This window comes from Oryx dammah, unplaced genomic scaffold (assembly GCF_014754425.2).
Source record: "Oryx dammah isolate SB20612 unplaced genomic scaffold, SCBI_Odam_1.1 HiC_scaffold_6, whole genome shotgun sequence".
Taxonomy (NCBI): Eukaryota; Metazoa; Chordata; class Mammalia; order Artiodactyla; family Bovidae; genus Oryx; species Oryx dammah.
The window spans coordinates 30,524,010-30,545,154 of record NW_024070190.1 but is presented as its reverse complement, the minus strand read 5'-3'; the positions used below and the strand labels follow the sequence as shown (position 1 = coordinate 30,545,154).

At 37.8% G+C, this 21,145-nt stretch overlaps 1 protein-coding gene across 5 annotated transcripts in view; it reads left to right on the top strand.

The window, feature by feature from the left end:
- FAM149B1 (family with sequence similarity 149 member B1) overlaps nt 1-21,145 on the top strand; it is a 52,285-nt gene that overhangs the window by 23,977 nt on the left and 7,163 nt on the right. For all 5 annotated transcript variants that reach the window (XM_040242421.1, XM_040242424.1, XM_040242423.1 and 2 more), the window contains 4 exons: nt 6,371-6,535; nt 9,913-10,100; nt 17,641-17,765; nt 19,547-19,653. In XM_040242421.1, coding sequence (XP_040098355.1) covers nt 6,371-6,535; nt 9,913-10,100; nt 17,641-17,765; nt 19,547-19,653 — 585 coding nt within the window. The remainder of the gene's footprint in view (nt 1-6,370; nt 6,536-9,912; nt 10,101-17,640; nt 17,766-19,546; nt 19,654-21,145) is intronic.

The window sequence follows — 21,145 nt, the reverse complement described above, 5'->3', positions numbered from 1 at the left end:
GGTTATCAACTAACTGATTTTTGGTCAGAGAGTGGGATTTGTTTACTTCTTTCAGAGTGATTTAAACTCAAGTTTCTGGTCACCAGGCTGAGATTTCTTTCTAAATTTAAGCCTCATGTATTACACCAATAAGCCTTTTAAAATTTACTCCTTTTATATAAGTTTCAGATTTTTACACACTAATTTGTCTCCCACAGAAAGGATATATTCTTTAATTCTCACAGACTAAAATTAGATAACTTAGGTCCTGCAATTAAGATAGATTTACCTGATCTATTAGTTTAAACTTTATATATACGTTTTATTTTATAATTGTAAGTAGCATTTCCTTTTAGAGATTCCAAAGAAATAAGGAACAAGTCTGAACAGTTAACTCCTCCTTCTCTAGGACATTAGGCTAAATCATGATTCTGCAACACACTGCAGACATCTTTTCTGTCTGTTTTACTTGCTACTACCATTGCTGCTTGGTCCTTCTTATTTTTGGTTCTGGATTATTTGACTTACAGTATTCAATAATTACTTTTCTTTACTATACAGATGAAATAAATACCTATCTGTACTTTATACAGACATATAGTTAAATGAAGCAAGTTATTCAGCTATATTAGGGTATCACTACTTAAAGAAAATAAAAACATATTAAATATAATCCATATTTACCTTCATATCACTACCATGATATTTGTCCATACTTGATATTTTTTTCTCTCGAGTACCATTAAGGAACTCATTGTACTGCAAAATATTTATATATTTTAACTAACTATAATTATTACTGATGTTCAAATTGTTACAGCCGTGTCAAGCTGGTTTGCTTTTGTCCTTTTTTTTGAGGACTATCCTGGAAAAATATTTTTTCTTCTATAAGACATGGAAGCAGCTGAAAGTCAAGGAAACACTTAACTTCTTTGAGAGACTACTAGTATTTGAGAACAAAATTTGGGTGGTTAAGGATGTTTAAGTTGGTGGTGATGCTGCAATTTTACCACTTTTTAAAATAAGTGATGTGAAAAAAATGTGTCCAAAATACAACTTTGGTATTTTTTAGTTTAACAAATTAGTTTTCCATATAATATGAGGTTTATCAGCTACTAAGATTTTCTACAAAATAACATTTCAAATTATATCCATTCTTGCCGCACCACATTACATCAGATTTTCCTTTTAAAGTTCATGGTTAATCCTTTTTGTCCTTCACTTAAAAATCTTCAGTAGCTTCCCATTGAATTTATGATAAATTTAAAATTATATCATAAACTGGCCCCAGTCTACATCTGTGTCTTTATCTTCTGTTACTCTCCCATTCATTAATCCTTCCATGATATTTGGTTCAGCTTTCATTCTTGAGTTCTTGGGCCAGAGGAAATTGGTATAAAAACAACACAAAAATACAGTAGCTTTCTCTTTGTATCTCTAACACCTAAAACAATGCCTAGAATATAGTTAGAATCAACTTTTTAAAAAAACTAAATTAAATATCATATTTATTTGACAACAAACTCCATGAAAATGAACTTATATTATGGCTGCAAAACAGTGTTATCAATCAAAACAAATATTATCATATAGATCAAAATGGAATTCCAAGAACTTTATAACAATAGAAAATGGTGGTAGCATAAGGAGAAAACACAGGCCAGAACATTCCCATTTGAAAAAAAAACATCGACAGAGGAATGGATAAAGAAGATGTGGTCCATATATACAGTGGTGGGGAAGGAAATGTTAACACACTCCAGTATTCTTGCCTGGAGAATCCCGCGGACAGAGGAATCTGGTGGGCTGCTGTCCATGGGGTCACACAGAGTTGGACACGACTGAAACAACTTAGCACGCATGCATGCATTGGAGAAGGAAATGGCAACCCACTCCAGAATTCTTGCCTGGAGAATCCTAGGGACAGAGGAGCCTGGTGGGCTGCCATCTGTGGGGTCGCACAGAGTCAGACATGACTGCAGCAATTTAGCAGCAGCAGCATAAACAGTGGAATATTACTCAGCCATTAAAAACAATGAAATAATGCCATTTGCAGCAACATGGATGGACCTAAAGATTCATACTGAGTGAAATAAGTCAGACAGAGGAGAAACACCATATGACATTCCTTATATGTGGAATCTAAAAAGAAATGATACAAATGAACTTAATTACAAAACAGAAAGAGACTCACAGAGAGCAAACTTACGGTTGCCGGGTCAGGGCAGGTAAGGATGGGAGGAAGGGATAGTTAAGGAGTTTGGCGTGGACATGCACACACTGCTATATTTTAAATGGATAACCAAAGACCTACTGTATAACACTAAATAAATAAATAAATACAATTTTTTAAAATGAAAAAAAACTTTGTAATCTTCTGCTGCAAGTTTGTTTAAGGGGCTTATCTACCGTTAGTTTAAATACATACTGCAACAAAAATTTAATATCTAATAAGTTGCCAAAGTGTACGACTGTATGCAGAATTATAACTGTTAAAAAATCATTAAAGAATAGATAACTAGAAAATAAACCTTTGTGTATATGACTAGATAATTTTCAACAAGGGTGCCAAGATTACACAGTGGGGAAAGGACAATCCCCCCAACAAATGGTGCTGGGAAAACAATGCAAAAGAATGAAGTGGAACTCTGATCTTACACCATATACAGAACTTAACTCAGAATGGATTTCAAAGACCTAAATGTAAGACCTAAAACTATTAAAACTCCTAGAATAAAACACAGGGGAAAAGCTTCAGGATACTGGATTTGGCAATGATTTATTGGATAGAACATCAAAACCTAAAAACAAAAGCAAAAATTGACAAGTGGGACTACGTCAAACTCAAAAATTTCTGTGCACCCAAAGAAAAAAATCATTAGAGTGAAAAGGCAACCTGTGGAATGGGGGAGAATATTTCCAAGTCACATGTCTGATAAAGGGTTAATATCTTGAACACATGAGGAACTTCTACAATCCAACAACAACAAAAAGAACCCAATTTAAAAATAGAAAAAGGACGAGAACAGACAATTCCAACAAGTAAATGAAAAGATGCTCAACATCACTAATCATAAGAGGAATGCAAATCAAAACCACAATGAAATAACCACCTCATACTCATTCCAGCTGAGCTATTTCAAGTCCGAAATGATGATTCTGTGAGGGCCTCCCGGGTGGTCCAGTGGTTAGGAATCCTCCTTGCAATGCAGTGGACACTGGTTCAGTCCCATGTCTGGGAAGATCCCACATGCCACGGGGCAACTAGGTCTGTGTGCCACAACTGCTGAGCCCATGTGAGGCAACTACTGCAGACCATGCACCTTAGACTCTGTGCTCCACAACAAGAGAAGCCACTGTTATGAGAAGCCTGCAAACTGCAACTAGAGAGTAGCTACAACTAGAGCAAGCCCACACACAGCAGTGAAGACCCAGCACAGCCAAAATAAATATTATTATCTTTTAAAAAAGATGCCGTGTAAATGCTGCACTCAATATGCCAGCAAATTTGGTGAAAACTTGGCCACAGGACTGGAAAAGGTCAGTTTTCATTCCAATCCCAAAGAAAGGCAAAGCCAGAGAATGTTCAAACTACAGCACAACTGCACTCACCTCACATGCTAGCATAGTAATGCTCAAGATTCTTCAAGCCAGGCTTCAACAGTACATGAACTGAGAACTTCCAGATCTTCAAGAAGGATTTAGAAAAGGCAGAGGAACCAGAGATGAAGTTACCAACATTCATTGGATCATACGAAAAGCAAGAGAATGCCAGAAAAACATCTGCTTCATTGACTACACTAAAGCCTTTGATTGTGTAGATCACAACAAACTGTGAGAAATTCTTAAAGAGATGGGAATACTAGATCACCTTACCTGCCTCCTGAGAAATCTGAATGTAGGTCAAAACAATAGTTAAGACAGGACATGAACAACAGACTGGCTCCAAATTGGTAAAGGAGTACATCAGGGCTGTATATTGTCACCTTGCTTATTTAGCTTCTATACAGAGTACATCATGCGAAATGCCGGGCTGGATGAAGCATGAGCTGGAATCAAGACTGCCGGGAGAAATATCAATAACCTCAGATATGCAGATGACACCACCCTCATGGCAGAACATGAAGAACTAAAGAGCCTCTTGATGAAAGAAGAGAGTAAAAAAGCTGCCTTAAAACTCAACATTCAGAAAACTAAGATTATGGCATCCAGTCCCATCACTTCATGGCAATTGGATGGGGAAACAATGGAAACAAGGAGAGACTTTATTTTCTTGGGCTCCAAAATCACTGCAGATAGTAACTGCAGCCATGAAATTAAAAGAAGCTTGCTCCTTGGAAGAAAAGCTATGACAGACCTTAACAGCATACTAAAAAGCAGAGACATTACTTTAATGACAAAGGCCCATATAGTCAAAGCTATGGTTTTTCCAGTAGTCATGTATGGATGTGAATGTTGGACCATAAAGAAACCTGAGCGCCAAAGAATTGATGCTTTTGAACTATGGTGTTGGAGAAGACTCTTGAGAGTCTCTTGGACAGCAAAGAGATCAAACTAGTCATTCCTAAAGAAAATCAGTCCTGAATATTCATTGGAAGGACTGATGGTGAAGCTGAAGCCCTGATACTTTGGCTACCTGATGCAAAGAACTGACTCGTTGGAAAAGACCCTGATGCTGGGAAAGTTTGAAGGCAGGAAGACAAGGGGACGACAGAGGATGAGATGGTTGGATGGCATCACCAACTTGTTAGACATAAATTTGAGCAAGCTCTGGGAGTTGGTGATGAACAGGAAAGCCTGGTGTGCTGCAGTTCATGAGATCACAAAGAGTCAGACATGACTGAGTGACTGAGCTGAACTGAACCCATCTTTAACTGTATGGGGGTCCTGGGAAATGTAGTCTAGTTTTGTGGCCTGAGAAAAAGTTTAGTCAACATGTAACAGTTTCTTTGGGTGTCCCTGGTGGCTCAGCAGTAAAGAGTCTACCTGCAACGCAGGAGATGCTGGTTTGGTCCCTGGGTCAGGAAGATCTTCTGGAGAAGGAAATGGCAACCCACTCCAGTATACTTGCCTGGAAAATGTCATGGACAGAGGAGTCAGGTGGGCTACAATCCACGGGGTCACAAGAGTCAGACACAACTTTGTGACTAAACCACCACAACCCATCATCAGAATGGCCACTATCTAGAGAACAGAAAGCAACAACTTTTTGGCAAAAATGTAGACAAAAAATTGGAACCTTTGTGAACTGTTGGGGGAAATGGAGTGTAAAACAGTATAGCCACTGAGGAAAACAGTATGGGCTATGTTAGGTGCTCAGTCGTGTCTGACTCTTTGTGAGCCCACAGACTGTAGGTCGCCAGGCCTCTCTGCCCATGGAATTCTCCAGGCAAGAATACTGGAGTGGATTGCTATTCCCTCCTCCCAAGGAACTTCCCAACCCAGCGATTGAACCCTGGTTTCCTGCCTCGCAGGCAGATTCTTTACCGTTTAAGCTACAGGGAAGTCTCCTGTTGTCTCTTGGAAAACAGTATGGAGGCTTCTTAAAACACTAAAAATAGAATTACTGTATGAACCAGCAATCCCACTCAGGTGTATATCCAAAAAAAATTCAAAGGTGGATCTCAAAGAGATATTTGCACACCAGTATTCATTGAAGCATTAATCACAATAGCCAAGAGGTGGAAACAACCCAGATGGTCATCACAGATGAATGGATAAAGAAAATTTATATACATAACAATGGAATATTATAGAAGGAAATCCTGTTACATGCCAGAATATGGATTGATGAGCCTTGAAGGTATTATTTAATACGTTAAATAAGCTAGTCACAAAAGGACAAATACAATATGATTCCACCCATATTTAGTATCTAAAGTAGTCTAATCATAGAAACAGAAAGTAGAAGCATAGTTGCCCAAAGGAGGAGAGGAAGGGGAAGGGGCAATTAGTGTTTAATGGATACCAGAGTTTCAGGTTTGCAATATAAGTTCAAGAGATCTGTTGCACAATAATGTGCATGCATTTCCAACAACAATGAAGTTACTGAAATAAACCTACAATCTCCTGAGGTACTTCAAAGAGTTGAACATGAATGTAAATATTCTTAGATTTAAAAAAAGAAAGCTTATTTTATAGCCATAGCCACTGCATCTGAAAAGATAGCAAGTAGTATTCAACTGCTTCAGTATTAGGTGCATAGTACACCTAAGCAGAGTGGGTGTGTGGCTCATATTTATTCCTGTTCTGAGAAATAATAGGTATTAAGGTTGAGAGTAGCCCAGGAAGGTGTCACCAGGGGAAGGGACTTTTAGCTGAAACCTGTGTGAATGAGTTCCTGTGAGAACTGTTTATGTTGTCCATAATTACTGTCTTTCCCCTCTCCCAGATTTGGCATTAGGGGAAAGAAGTTACATTTTTCATCTTCATATGGTCCTAAAGCATCTTCCATTGCCAAGTCCCCTTGCTTGTGTTCTATGGAAAGAGAAGAAGACTGTATAATATTTTCTGAGGGAATAATAGAGGAATACCTAGCATTTGACCACACAGATACGTGAGTATTAGATCTTGTAAACTTTTTTACTTCCCTGTTTTGTGTATTAGTATCTATTTTTCTAAAGTATGCCACCAATATTTATAATTAAATTTATGTTATTTATGTTCTGTTACTTCTCAGTTGTCCAGCATTCATATACTTAACTGATATAAATTGTTTTTTCCTGGACATGTCATTTGCCTCTTACTGGGATTAAACAGTTTTAAATGAATTAATTTTTTCTCCATATAATTTGATTTTTCTTCTTTGTCAATCATCACCAGTAATTCATGGAAACTTTATTCATCTTATTCTAAATCCAGGCTCTCTTACTGTTCCATGCTATGTCCCTGAAATATTAACCTCTTAAACTATTCCTCCAAGCCTTTGGAAGTTCAGAATGATAGTCACAGTAGCACATCTGGAAGTGAGAATTTCAGGCTGTGAGGCTGTGGTTAGGTCTAGTTAGTGACACATGATTCTGGACTTTTCTTCCCTTATTTCCTGTTGAGCCATGCTTACTTTTATGTTCCATGTATACAGTCCTAGGCTCAGGTAGACATAACTCAGATTTCTGTACATAGCAATGAGTTAGCTAATTGTTCCAAGAGAGTCATATGTATGCTCTTTTGATTTTCCAGATATTTCCCCCTTCCCTTTCACTTCATCTAGCCTGAGTCAAATTATCTGTGTTTTCTCCTCCTTTTTCCTCAAAGGTCTTTTCCCTTCATTTTAGCTTTAAATAAAGCTGATTTAACTACTCTAAAACGTGATGTTCATGACTCAAACCCAGTGAATTTTCAAGTAATACAGGGAAGATTTTTAGGAAGGCAGTCTTCTCTTTAGAGATACCACTGAGATACTGAGATGTCATGAATGAAATCATGTAAGTTTGGAAGAAAATAAGATATGAAAGATTTTTTTTAAATAGTTTGGGAATAGGGAAGGCCTTTCTAACTACAGCTTAAAATCTACAAGTCATTTAAAAATAACTACTTAAAATTTCTGGATAAAAAATTCATAAAGTCAGAAGACAAACTGGCAAAAATATTTGCAGTTAATGCATGCACAGAGGCTTAATTTCCTTAACATGTATATCAATAAGGAAAAAATTAAGGACAAAACAAAGAACATGGCAGAGTTCACATTATAAGAAAATGGATCTTAAATATATGAAATGAAACTCAGTCTCATTCAGAGATGCAAATCAAAACTATCATGAGTACTCTTTTACCTGACAGACTATCAAAAGACAAAAGATAAAGAAATTTGATTATTCCTTGAATGAGAAAATAGGCATATTCTTTCACTACTGGAGAATTATACTACCTCTTTAAATTGAAATGCACATACCCTTTGACTCAATAATCTATTGATAGGAATCTACCCTACAAATAAGATACCTATGTAGCCAAAGAACTACATACATACAGTCCCCAACTTAAGATGAGTTGACTTATGAATTCTGGATTTACAATGGTATAGAAGTGATACACATTGAATAGCAACTGTCCGTTGGAATTTCTATCTTTTCTTGGACTAGCAATATGCAGTATGACACTCTCTCAGGATGTTGCGCAGTGGCAGCAAGCTGCAGCTCCCAGTCAGCCACACTATCATGAGGGTAAACAACCAATACACTTACAGCCATTTTATACCCATAAACCATTGCTTTTCACTTTCAGTAGAGTATGAAATAAATTACATGAGATATTTAACACTTCATTATAAAATAGGTTTTGTGTTAGATAATTTTGCCCAGCTGTATGCTAATTTGTCTTCTGAGCACATTTAAGGAGGCTAGGCTAAGCTATAATGTTCAACAGGTTAGGTGTATTAAATGCATTTTTTACTTACATTTTTGTTAGTTTATTGGGCTGTAACCTAATACATAAGGAATATCCCTAGAAATATATTGTGGTGTTGATTATAAAAGCAAAAAGTTAGTTGATCAACAGCTGCCTGGCTACATATATTATGGTATATCCAATGGAATACTCTGCAGTTATTTTTTTAAAGAGGCAGATTTATATATATTGATAGGGATCATGGGCCAGGATACATTGATAATTGGATGAGCAAGGTGCAGTACAGTGTATAATGGAACTTTCTCTGGACTTATGTATGTTTGCTTCTGGGAATGAGGACTGGGGTGGAGATACAGGAAACTTATTTTTCACTACATGTATACATTTCCTTCTAAGCAATTTGAATTTTCATCATATGGCTATGTTATCTCCTCTTAAAAGAAATATAAATTGAAATACAGTTAATACTAATCAGCTTCCCTGGTGGCTTAGATAGTAGAGAATCTGCCTACAATGCAGGAAACCTGGGTTTCATCCCTGGGTCAAGATCCCCTGGAGAAGGAAATGGCAACCCACTCCAGTATTCTTGCCTGGAGACAGAGGAGCCTGGCAAGCGATAGTCCATGGGGTCGCAGTCGGACACGACTTGAGCAGCTGACACACACACAGCCTCCTCCACCACTTAATACCAGGCTAGCTCTTCCTTTGGAAAGGAGAAGCAGAGAGAGTCTGGCTGTCCTACTTAAATCTTAGCATCCTTCTTTCCAGCCTAGTTTACTATTTCATTCTTGAGTACTTTGTTACCCTAGGAGTAACTTTCACTGTTAAGGCGGGAAGATACTTCTCTCCACCCAAGTCAGTTCCACAATTTGCTTTGTCTTAGTTTATACTGTTACAGATAAGCACATCTATCAGCCAGATTTTCTTCCCCTAGAAATCTATTTATGCTATTGATACTCATTGCCAGGGAAGAGATAGCCTTGCCTAATTGGGAGTTTCTGAATTATAGGTACAGATTCCAGAAGAGCCCGAGTAGCTTCCTATGCTGTTGGGTTTCCCTCTTTTTCCTTTACAATCAATTACCAAATGTTTATTTAGGTTAGTAAAAGTATACAATATAATAATCTATGAGGACGATTTCCCTAATGAATCACTGCCTCAAATAACTATGCAGCATAATCACAGTTATACCATTCAGTGTGTCACATTAATATAATCTAAATGTTATCCAATTACAACAAAAAGATTATTTCTGTGTTCAAATCATAGCTTGCCTGTTGCTCAACTGACAGTGCCATCTGTTTAAAGCTAAAAAAAAGTACAGTGATTCTCACCCTTCTTTTTCTTGTTCTATTTTTTGCCAGAATAGGGGGGTGGAATCGGGGTAAAAAGGAAAATGCAGAGTCTCCTCTGTTGAAAACTTCCTTAGCTCACAAGAGAACTTAATATCTGTGCTACATATGTCAAGGAGGGGGGTCAGATTTAGGGGGGAGAAGCACAGGTCACATTCCTAAGCAGCACAAAAGACCGTGGTGAACACTCAGTGAAGAAGAACCATGAAACCTTCCCCTCTTGTTTCTGTTACAGGGAAGAGGAGTTTCATGGAAAGAAATCAGAAGCAGCTACAGAGAAACAGAAATTAGGGTATCCACCCATTGCTCCATTTTACTGCATGAAAGAGGATGTCCTTGCTTATGTGTTTGATGACGTGTGGAGCAAGGTCCTAAGCTGTATGGAGCAGCTGACACGTACTCACTGGGAGGGATTTGCTTCTGGTAAGGCTCTTTGTGAAAACAATATAAAAAAATAATTAAGACTTCCAAACCCTAACCAGTCTGTTAGATTATATGCTTAATAGTACAAAAGAATCATATTTGTATTTCTTATAGAAACTAACAGATAGTTGGACAATATTTGGGAATGACTGGATGAGTAATGAGGCCTAGTCTATGATGACTAGAGATTGAGCTTTTTGAATGTAATTATTTGTGAGAAAAAAAACATGTGCAAGTCACAAATACATTTTAAAGACCACTTTATTGAAGAACTGATTTACAATAAACCAGTAAAACTTAAAGTATATAATAAGTTGATTTATGTATATACAGCCATGAAAATATGATAGTCAATACAGTGAACATATCCATTACCTGCAAAAGTTCATGACCTTGTAATCCCTCCCTCCTACCCTTGCCCAACTCACTATCTTGAAGTGACAACTTATCTGCTTAAATGGAATCATGTTGTATTGACTCTTTTTTATCATCTTTCTCCCAGTATAAATCATTCTGAGAGTCATCCATGTGTCAATAATTTATTCCTTTTATTGCTGAGTAGTATTCCACTGTTCCACAACTTGTTTATCCATTTATCTGTTGATGGATGTTTGAACTGTTTTCACTTTTGGTCTAATAGTGCTTTTATGAACACTAGGGTACAAGACATACATTTTGACATATATTTCCTTTTTCTCTTGGGTAGATTTCTAGGAGTAGAACTGTCAGAGTATATGGTCAAATGTATATTTAATGTCTTAACAATTATCTGCATTGGTTTTCTATGTTGCATAAAACATTAACACAAATGTAGCAGCTTCAAACAATACACATTTATTATATCACAGATCTGTGAGTCAGAAGTCCAGTAACAGCCAGCTAGTCCTTTACTTAAGATCTCACAAGGCTGCAATCAGGGTGTTGGTCAGAGCTGGTTCTCATGTAGAGGCTCATGTTTTTGGAAGCATCCAGTTTCTTGTAGCTGTAGTAGTCATGGTAGCTTACTTCTCCAAAGCTTTCTCAGTAAGAAAGACTGAGAGCTAATCTACTAGCAAGACAGAAGATTATGTAACATAATCAAGGGGGTGACATCCCATCACCTTTACCATCATCTATTAGTTTGAAGCAAGTCACAGGTCCTGCCCACACTCCCAGGGAGGGGATTACACGAAGGTCTGAACACCCAGAGATGAGAATCATGGGCTGGGGAGGCACATTGGAATTTGTCCACTACAGTCCTTCCACTGGCCCCCAGTGAGTCATGTGCTCCCACATGCAAAGTACATTCAACTCTCTTTAAAGGTTTCCAAGAGAATCATTCTTGGAATGATGGAGCCTCAGCTCCAAAGATTTTTGAATCAGCTAAGAATGAAGTTCCTGGATGTAATACAGAGCAAGTGAAGTTATTGGGGGCACAATTCATTTCTCTTTTATAGCCCTGTGAGACTAAATACAGAGGTACATAAACATCTAACTATTTAATCCAGCCATTCTGTTCCTAGAGACAGATTATTGATATTTGACCCCAACAAACCCAATATATAGTTGTGTGCCAGGAAAAGGATAACCATTTTAGACACTCCAGTTAAAGGCTGGGGGTGGGGAGGGATCTCTAGCAATTCTGAAATCCACCTGTGAAAATACTCGGGAGTCCTTCAAGTTTCAAGGCCTGGAAATAATCCTTTTAGCTCTCTGCTCTCCCCTCTGAGCTCTTGATTTCACCCTCTGAGTCATCCTGTTAACATGAAAGGTATCATGTTTGTAGCTAAGTAATTTTATTAGGTTGCGTCCTGCCAGTAGAATTTTGGGGGCCTGATAGCCTTCCTTTATTTGGAATCTTTTGAATCTAGAGAGATTGAGAATTCTCAAAACCATTAAGTCCTGTTTTCTCTATGTTTAATAGTTTTTCCCTCAATTTCTCTCATCTCATGTCTTATCATAAGCAGCAAGAAAAAAAATCAGGCTTCACCTTTAACACTTTGCTAGGAAATCTCCATAGCTATATAACCAAAATCATCACTTTGAAAGTTCAGCTGTCCACATGACCATAAGAGGCCATTTCACTAAACTTTCTGTCACAAAATAGCAAGCATCTCCTTTTTTCCAGTTTCTAATATGTTCTCCCTTTGTCCAGTTTCTAATGTGTTCCTCATTTCCTTCTGAGCTTTCCCCTACAGCACCCTCCAAATCCAAATTTCTCCTAAGTCTATTCAAGGTAATTTGTGACTTCTCTATCATGCTTCTCAAAATTCTTCCAGCTTCTATCAATGAACAATCAAAAATGAAATTAAGGAAACAGTTTATTTACATTAGTATCAAAAAGAATAAAATACTTAGGAATAAACTGAACCAAGGAAGTATAGGACTTCTGCAGAGAATACTACAAAACACAGAAAGAAAATAGGTAAGGCCTAAAGAAAGCCTTCCTCATTGATCAGTGCAAAGAAATAAAGGAAAACAATAGAATGGGAAAGACTAGAGATCTCTTCAAGAAAATTAGAGATAACAAGGGAACATTTCATGAAAAGATGGGCACAATAAAGGACAGAAATAGTATGGACCTAACAGAAGCAGAAGATACTAAGAAGAGGTGGCAAGAATACACAGAAGAACTATACAAAAGATCTTCATGACTCAGATAACCATGATGGTATGATCACTCACCTAGAGCCAGACATCCTGGAATGTGAAGTCAAGTGGGCCTTAGGAAGCATCACTACAAACAAAGCTAGTGGAGGTGATGGAATTCCAGTTGAGCTATTTCCAATCCTAAAAGATGATGCTGTGAAAGTATTGCACTCAATATGCCAACAAATCTGGAAAACTCAGCAGCGGCCACAGGACTGGAAAAGGTCAGTTTTCATTCCAATCCCAAAGAAAGGCAATGCCAAAGAATGCTCAAACTACCACACAATTGCACTCATCTCATATGCCAGCAAAGTAATGTTCAAAATTCTCTAAGCCAGGTTTCAACAGTTTGTGAATTGTGAACTTCCAGATGTTCAAGCTGGTTTTAGAAAAGGCAGAGGAACCAGAGATGAAATAGCCAAAAGCAGTTGCAAGAGAGTTCCAGAAGAACATCTACTTCTGCTTTATTGTCTATGCCAAAGCCTTTGACTGTGTGGATCACAACATACTGTGGAAATATGGGACTACCAGACGACCTGACCTGCCTCCTGAGAAATCTTACGCAGGTCAAGAAGCAACAGTTAGAACCAGACATGGAACAATGGACTGGTTCCAAATTGGGAAAGTACATCAAGGCTGTCACCCTGCTTATTTAACCTATACGCAGAGTACATCATGTGAAATGCCGGGCTGGATGAAGCACAAGCTGAAATCAGGATTGCCAGGAGAAATATCAATAAACTCAGATATGCAGATAAAGGAGATCAGTCCTGGGTGTTCATTGGTAGGACTGAAGCTGAAACTCCAATACTTTGGCCACCTGATGGGAAGAGCTGACTCATTTGAAAAGACCCTGATGCTGGGAAAGATGGAGGGCAGGAGGAGAAGGGGACAACAGAGGATGAGATGGTTGGATGGCATCACTAACTCGATGGACATGAGTTTGAGTAAGCTCCAGGAGTTGCTGATGGACAGGGAAGCCTGGCATGCTCCAATCCGTGGGGTTGCAGAGTCGGACACGACTGAGAGACTGAACTGAACTGAAAGAAACGGAAGGGGCTTCCCAGGCAGTGCAGTGGTAAAGAATCTGCCAATGCAGGAGATGCAAGAGATGCAGGTTCGGTTCCTGGGTCTGGAAGATCTTCTGGAGTAGGAAATGGCAACCCACTCCAGTATTCCTGTGTAGAAAATTCCATGGACAGAGGAGCTTGGCAGCCTACAGTCCATGGGGTTGCAAAGAGTTGACTTAACTGAGTGACTGGGCACACACACACAAAGAAATGGAAAGACAGGCTCTGCTTATGTTATCGGAAGACTTAGTATTGTTAAGATGGCAATTTCCCTAAATATATCTACAGCCTGAGTACAACTTTCTCAAAATTCCAGCTGCCTTTTTTAAAAGGCAGAGATAATTCATATAGAAATGCAAGGTATCCTGAATATCCAGAACGATATTGAAAAAGAACAAATTTGGAGGATTCACACTTCTTGATTTTAAAAGATAATACAAAGCTACAGTGATCAAAACAGTGCAGTACTGGCATAAGAACATAGATTGATACATGGAATAGAATAAAAAGTCCATAAATAAACCCACACATCTATGGTCAATTGATTTTCAACAAGGGAGCCAAGCCTATGGGGGAAGAAGAGTCTCTTTAAGAAATGATGCTGGCAGGGAACATAGCCAATATTTCATCATAACTATAAATGGAGTATAACCTTTTAAAATTGTAAACCACTGTGTTGTACACCTGAAACTTACTGAATATTGTAAATCAACTGTCAATCAAAAAAAAAATTCAGATGGAGAAAAAAAAGGAAATGGTGCTGGGAGAACTGCAAAAGAATGAAGTTGGATTGTTACTGCACGTTTTATAAAAAATATCAACTCAAAATGGACCAAAGGAACACACTTAAGAGCTACATAAAACTTAGGAGAAAACATTGGAATAAATCTCAGTGAGCTTGGATTTGGCAGTTGATTCTTAGATGTCATCTGACACCAAGACCACATACAACCAAAGAAAAAACAAATAAATTGGACTTCATCAAAATAAAATACTTTAGGGTATATCAAGGGACATTATCAAGAAAGTGAAAAGATAGCCTACAAAATGGGAGGCAATATATGTAAAACATACACCTAGTAAGAATCTAGTATCCACAATATATAAAGAACTATAGCCCCCAAACAAAAAACAATCCAATTAATCGGCAAATAACTCAATGAGCAGTTTCTCCAAAGAAGATATACAAATAGCCAATAAGTACATGAAAAGATGTTCAAAATCATTATTCATTAGGGGAAGCAAATGACCGAAACCACAATGAGACACCACTTCATACCTACTAGTGCGACTGTATTAAAGATTAAAAAAGGACAGTAACAAGTATTGATGAGGATGTGAAATTGGAATGCTTGTAAATTAATGGTGGGAATGCAAAGTGGTACAGTCACTGTGGAACCAGTTTGGCAGTTCCTCAAAAAGTTAAATTACCATATGACCCAGCAATTCTACTCAAAGGTATATAGCCTAAAGAAGTGAAATAGAGCCACACAAAAGCCTTGCATGAATGCTGATAGCAGCATTATTCATAAGAGTAAAAAAAGTGGAAGCAACCTAAACATCCATCAACTGATGGATAAACAAATGGTTTACCCATGTGTTATGGACTGAATTGTGTTCCCCTTAAAATCCAAAAGCCCCAACACCCAATGTGGTTATGTTTGGCGATATGGCCTTTAGAGAGATAATTAAGGTTAAACAGGGTCAGAATGGTGAGACCCTATTCCTATAGGGTTGGTGTCCTTAAGAAAAGGAAGAGACATTAAGGAGTTCTTCTATGCATGCAAAGAGCAAAGGTCATGACAAACACAAAGTGAAAAGGCAGCTGTGCCTAGGAGCCAGGAAGAGAGGTCACACTATAAACTAACCCCAACAGCACTTTGATCATGGACTTTGAGGCTCCAGAACTGTGAGAAAATTAATTTCTGTTTAAGCCACCCAGTCTCTGGCATTTAATGGCAGCCCAAGTAACTAATACTTCATGTACAACATCTCAGATATGCTAAACACCACTTATTTTTCTGTGTATCCATAAATTTAGGTTATTATGAAACTTAAAGTTTGAAAAAAAGAAGAAAGTAATTTTAAAATGGAGCTGGAGGATCTCTGACTGGTTTGGTGGGTTGACTGAAATGTCCTAAAATAGGGGTCAGCAAAGTTTGTGTATAAAGAACCAGGCAGTAAATATTTTAGCCTTTGCCAGCCATCCAATCTGTTGCAACTACTTAATTCTGCCCTTGAAAGCAGCCATAAACAAGTGGATATAGATGGGACACTATTATACACTCAGTATATATCTTCCCCAAGACGTATATAATTACTGCTGCCACAAAAACTGGCAGTGGTAATGGATATGAAGTTTCACTAGTCACGTGGCTATTTAAATTTTTAATTAATTACAGTCAGGTAATTTTAAAATTCCGTTCTCAATCACACTAGCTAAATTTTTCTTTAATTGAAGTATAGTTGATTTACAGTGGTTTTGTTAATTACTGTTGTACACCAGTGATTCAGTCATCCATATTTATATATCTTAATATTCTTTTCCATTATGGTTTACTATAGGATACTGAATATATTTCTGTGCTATACAGTAGGACCTTGTTTTTTTTAATCCATTCGATATATAAAAGCCTACATGTGCTAACCCCAATCTACCACTCCATCCTTCCTTCAGCCTCCTCCCCCTTAGAAACCAGTCTGTTCTCTATGTCCGTAATTTTTTGTTTCATAAATAGGTTTGTGTCATATTTTAGATTCTACAGATGATATCATGTGGTATTTGCCTTTCTTTGACTTACTTCACTTAGTATAGTAATCTCTCATTGCATCCATGTTGATGCAAATGGCTGAGTAGTATTCCATGTATATATTTATACATAAACGCATCTTTATCCATTCATCTGTCAGTGGATATTTAGGTTGTTTCCATGTATTGGCTCTTGTGATACTCTGGACACTGGGGTACATGCATCTTTTTGAATTATAGTTTTGTCCAGGTATATGCCCAGGAATGGGATTGCTGGATCATATGGTAACTCTATTTTTAGTTTTCTAAGGAACCTCCATGCTGTTTTCTACAGTGGCTACAGAAGCTTATATTCCCACCAGCAGTGTAGGAGGGTTCCCTTTTTTCTGAACTTTCTTTAGCATGTGTTATTTGTATACTTTTTAATGATGGCTGTTCTGACTCATGTGAGCTGGTACCTCATTGTTTTGATTTGCATTTCTCTAATTAGAAGTGTTGAGCATCTGTTCTTGTGCCCATTGGCCATCTGTATGTCTTCTTTGAAGAAATATCTACTTAGGTCTTCGGCCAATTTTTGGATAGGGTTGTTTTTTGTTGAGCTACATGAGCTGTTTGTATATTTAGGAAATTAAGTCATGTCATTTGCGAACACTTACTCTGATTCTGCAGGTTGTCTTTTCGTTTTATGGTTTCTTTTACTCTGCAATAGCTTGTAAGTTTTACTAGGCCCCACAGTAGCCAAATTTTAAATCCTCTATAGCCACGTGTGGCTGGAGGCCACTATCCTGGAGAGTACATATATAGAACATTTCCTTCAATCTCCAAATGTCCCATTAGATAGCTTTGCTCTAGTAATCTTTGCTTTTCATTCTGCCAGGAACCAACAGGCATCACCAGCCTGAGAAACCACTTTAAAATAAATTCATGGTTTAAAGTGTTTTTTTGGAACCATGCAGGTGGTATGAAACTGGGCTATAAAGATTAGTGAAGCCTAGCTTGAGATTATGAATTCTCAGGGGAGATTTTTTTTCACAGTACTGTTGCTGTGGGTCTGAAGATATCCATGGATAATAGATTCTATTCCTTTGCTCAGATGATGAGAGTAATGTTGCAATCACCAGACCAGCTTCACAAAGCCCCTGTGTGCTGAGTGAACTACAACCTTTGGTCTTACCTCGAGTGCCACAGTCTAAGGTGCTGTCTATCACCTCAACTCCGGTAAGTCCCACAGGGGAATGTACAGGAGAGCCTAGGCCTATTCTTATAGAAAAGTCTGCTCAGTTATTTGGCTTAATTGTATCACTATGACTTTTTTTTCCAGTAAAGTTATGTGTTATCATAGTAATCCAGTGATTCTTTGCAAAAGTTTCATTTTGAAAAAACAGCAAGTTAGAGTTGATAAGTCAGAGAAGGCAATGGCACCCCACTCCAATACTCTTGCCTGGAAAATCCCATGGACAGAGGAGCCTGATGGGCTGCAGTCCATGGAGTTGCACAGAGTCGGACATGACTGAGCGACTTCACTTTCACTTTTCACTTTCATGCATTGGAGAAGGAAATGGTAACCCACTCCAGTGTTCTTGCCTGGAGAATCCCAGGGACGGGGGAGCCTGGTGGGCTGCTGTCTATAGGGTCGCACAGAGTCAGACACAACTGAAACGACTTAGCAGAGTTGATAAGTAATTTTCAGCTCTTTTGAAAAGGTATCTATAAGCTCTGCAGTCAAGATTCAAGTATATGGTCAGCTCCAGGCAGCTTTGGGAAGAATGAAATATATAATAAAATGAGGGGCCAATGTCAGATTTTCTATGGCCTTAACATTGTATCTTTTGAATTTCTTTTTGACTTCTTCCCTCTTTTTTTCTGTTATCGTGACCTACCTGGTTTTTATTTTTTATATTTGAATCTGTTGACTTTTTTGCTTTTGGAGGCTTAGCAGCAATCATTACCCAGGTGTAAAAGGCAAATCAAAAGGAGAAAACGGTTTCAAAAAAGTCTTAATCATATAAGATGGCCATTTCTTGCAGGTTGATGAGCCTGATCTAGTGTTTGCTTTGTTGGTATACTGGCCAGATATTGTGCAGCTATATTTTTTAAAGGGTTATTTAAAAGTAAATTCAGCTTGTACATCACTATACTATACATACCTGTAACATATAATACTGTACATCAATTATACTTCAATTAGAAAATAAACTCAGCAAGGCCCATATCTTATCACACTAGAGGATGACCCAGGTAATCTAATATTCCTGTGACAGTAATAAAATACTTCTGTATGTCAAACTGGTCTGCTTATGGTTTAAGTAGCCTAAGCCCTGAAAAGTTAACATACACATTTCTAGTTGTTAATGACCAAAGGAAGGAGAAGCAATAATCCAAATATTCTAGAGAGAAAGTAGGAGAAAAATGCCTACTTAGGAGAGGAGGAGCTAACCAGAAAGGGCCCTGAACTGATTACCTAAGAGAAAATAAACAGGACACTAAGGTGGCAGTGGCAGTCCATGTAAGACCAAATCCTGCTAACATTAGAACAAATAAGATTAACTCCTTCTAATAGTCTTCAGATTTGAGCTTATTATTGAGAGCTGACTGCTCCAGGTGTAGCAGAGAAAGCATTAGCAGAGCACAGGATTATGTGATGGTAAAAGATTATATACTAGAGTTTACCCTTATTCTTCCCATTTTTGTTCCAAGTTTTTTCTAATGTAAATAATAATAAAGGTCCTGTCTCCCCAATGAGACTGGCTATTAATTGCTTTTACATAAGTTCATCAGGCTTCCCCATTCAGAAATGAAGAGGATGACTCTGATCTTGTCATCTTAACAGTGGACTTGGGGCCCCAGATGGGATAATGGCCAAGATACTACAAAAGTTAAGATATAGGAGAAAAAAATATATAAATGATGTAATTTGGAAATATTAACTTTTGGCAAAGTTGGGAAACTAAGCTGGTATCTTCACCAACCAATGAGAAACATCTTCTTTTGGTATGTAGATGAGTCTCTGTCAAGCAGCAAGTGGTCATCAGCCAAATGTGAATGGTCTCTTGGTTCATGGGATGCCTCTACAGCCAAGAAATCTCTCTCTAATGGACAAGCTCCTGTAAGAAGTATAAAATTTTAAGACTATAGAGTTTAAGTAGATCACTAGAAAATAAAAGGAAAGCAAAGTCAAGTCAATCAACATGCATGTATTGAGTGCCTACCAAGCAACCAGAGACGTGGGGAGTAGAAATATATAAGGAAAATGGTCTCCACCTTCAGGGAGCTGATAAAATAACTGGTGAGAAGACACACAACTAAAAAGAGACCTAACCATTTAGGGCATTCCTGTGACTGAGTACCAAGTGTGTGTACTTCAAGTGAGTGAACCCTATGGCAGTCCCAAAAAAGGGAAGCATTTTGGTGGGAAGTGCAGGTTTTAAATGTGTCCTTGAAAGATGGAAGTTTGGATAAGCAGAGAAGAGTAGCAAAGCTATTCTAGATATGAGAAATGATGTGGGGAAAGGTTTGGAGACAGGAAAATACAAATATTTAGAAGAGAAAGCAGATCATTTTTTGCTATAGTAGAATAGGAGGCAATAGGTTAGAACTTCAGTGTTCTGATCAAAGACCACTGGTGTGATTAGTGGGAAAGCAGAGACTGAAATTAAAGAACTTTGGAACCAGACAATGGAGGGTTTTGAATGTCTTGTTTCTGAGATCCATTCATGGTGCATGTGATTCTCTTTTACTGCCAACTAGTATTCTATTTTAATAATATACCACAATTTATTTATCCATTCTTCTGTTAATGAACACTTGGGCTATTTTTCAGGTTGGGACTGTTATATATAAAAGGCACTATACATATTCTTATACTGGTCTTTTTTGTGGACATATGTTCTCATTTATCAATATACAGAAGTAAAAGGATAAGTATATGTTTAAATTTATAATAAACTTTCATAAAATTTTTTCAAAAGAATTGTACCATTTTACATTCCCACCCAGCAGTGTATGTGTTCAGCTTTGGAGAACATCAGTTTAAATCAGGAATTTGAAAGATTTCACACAGTAGAACATAGACTGGATTAAAGAAGGAGGAACTGAAGATAAAGGAGGAGTCTAATGCAGGAATTCAGGCAGTTATGGGTCTGTTCTCAAGATGTAGCCAAGACTGAAAAAGTAATAAAATAGTTTAGGAGTTATCATAAAAGAAATCAGATTCTATAAAAACAGGAATAAAGGTGAACTCAGATTTCAAGCTCAAGGGAAGACAGTTTGGGGACGGGGGAGATGAGTGTAGGGTCTGTTGAGTTTACGATGATGGGCCGTGTAGAAGAGGTCAGATTTGGAGACTGATCTAGAAGTGTAGAGGTGATAAATCCACTTACGAGTGAGTAGTCCAGAGGAAAAATAAAGATGAATGAAGAGCAGCTAAGGCCTAAACTCCTATAATTAGAAAGCAGGTAGGCTGTGTAAACAAAGGGCTTGAGTGAGTGGTTAGGGAGGCAAGACCAGAAAGATCTCTTACAAGTAATGCTCAGGGTTTAGCCCTATTCTGTGATGAGCATTTTTCCTTCAAAGTTCTCCAAACTCCGAGGCATATTTTG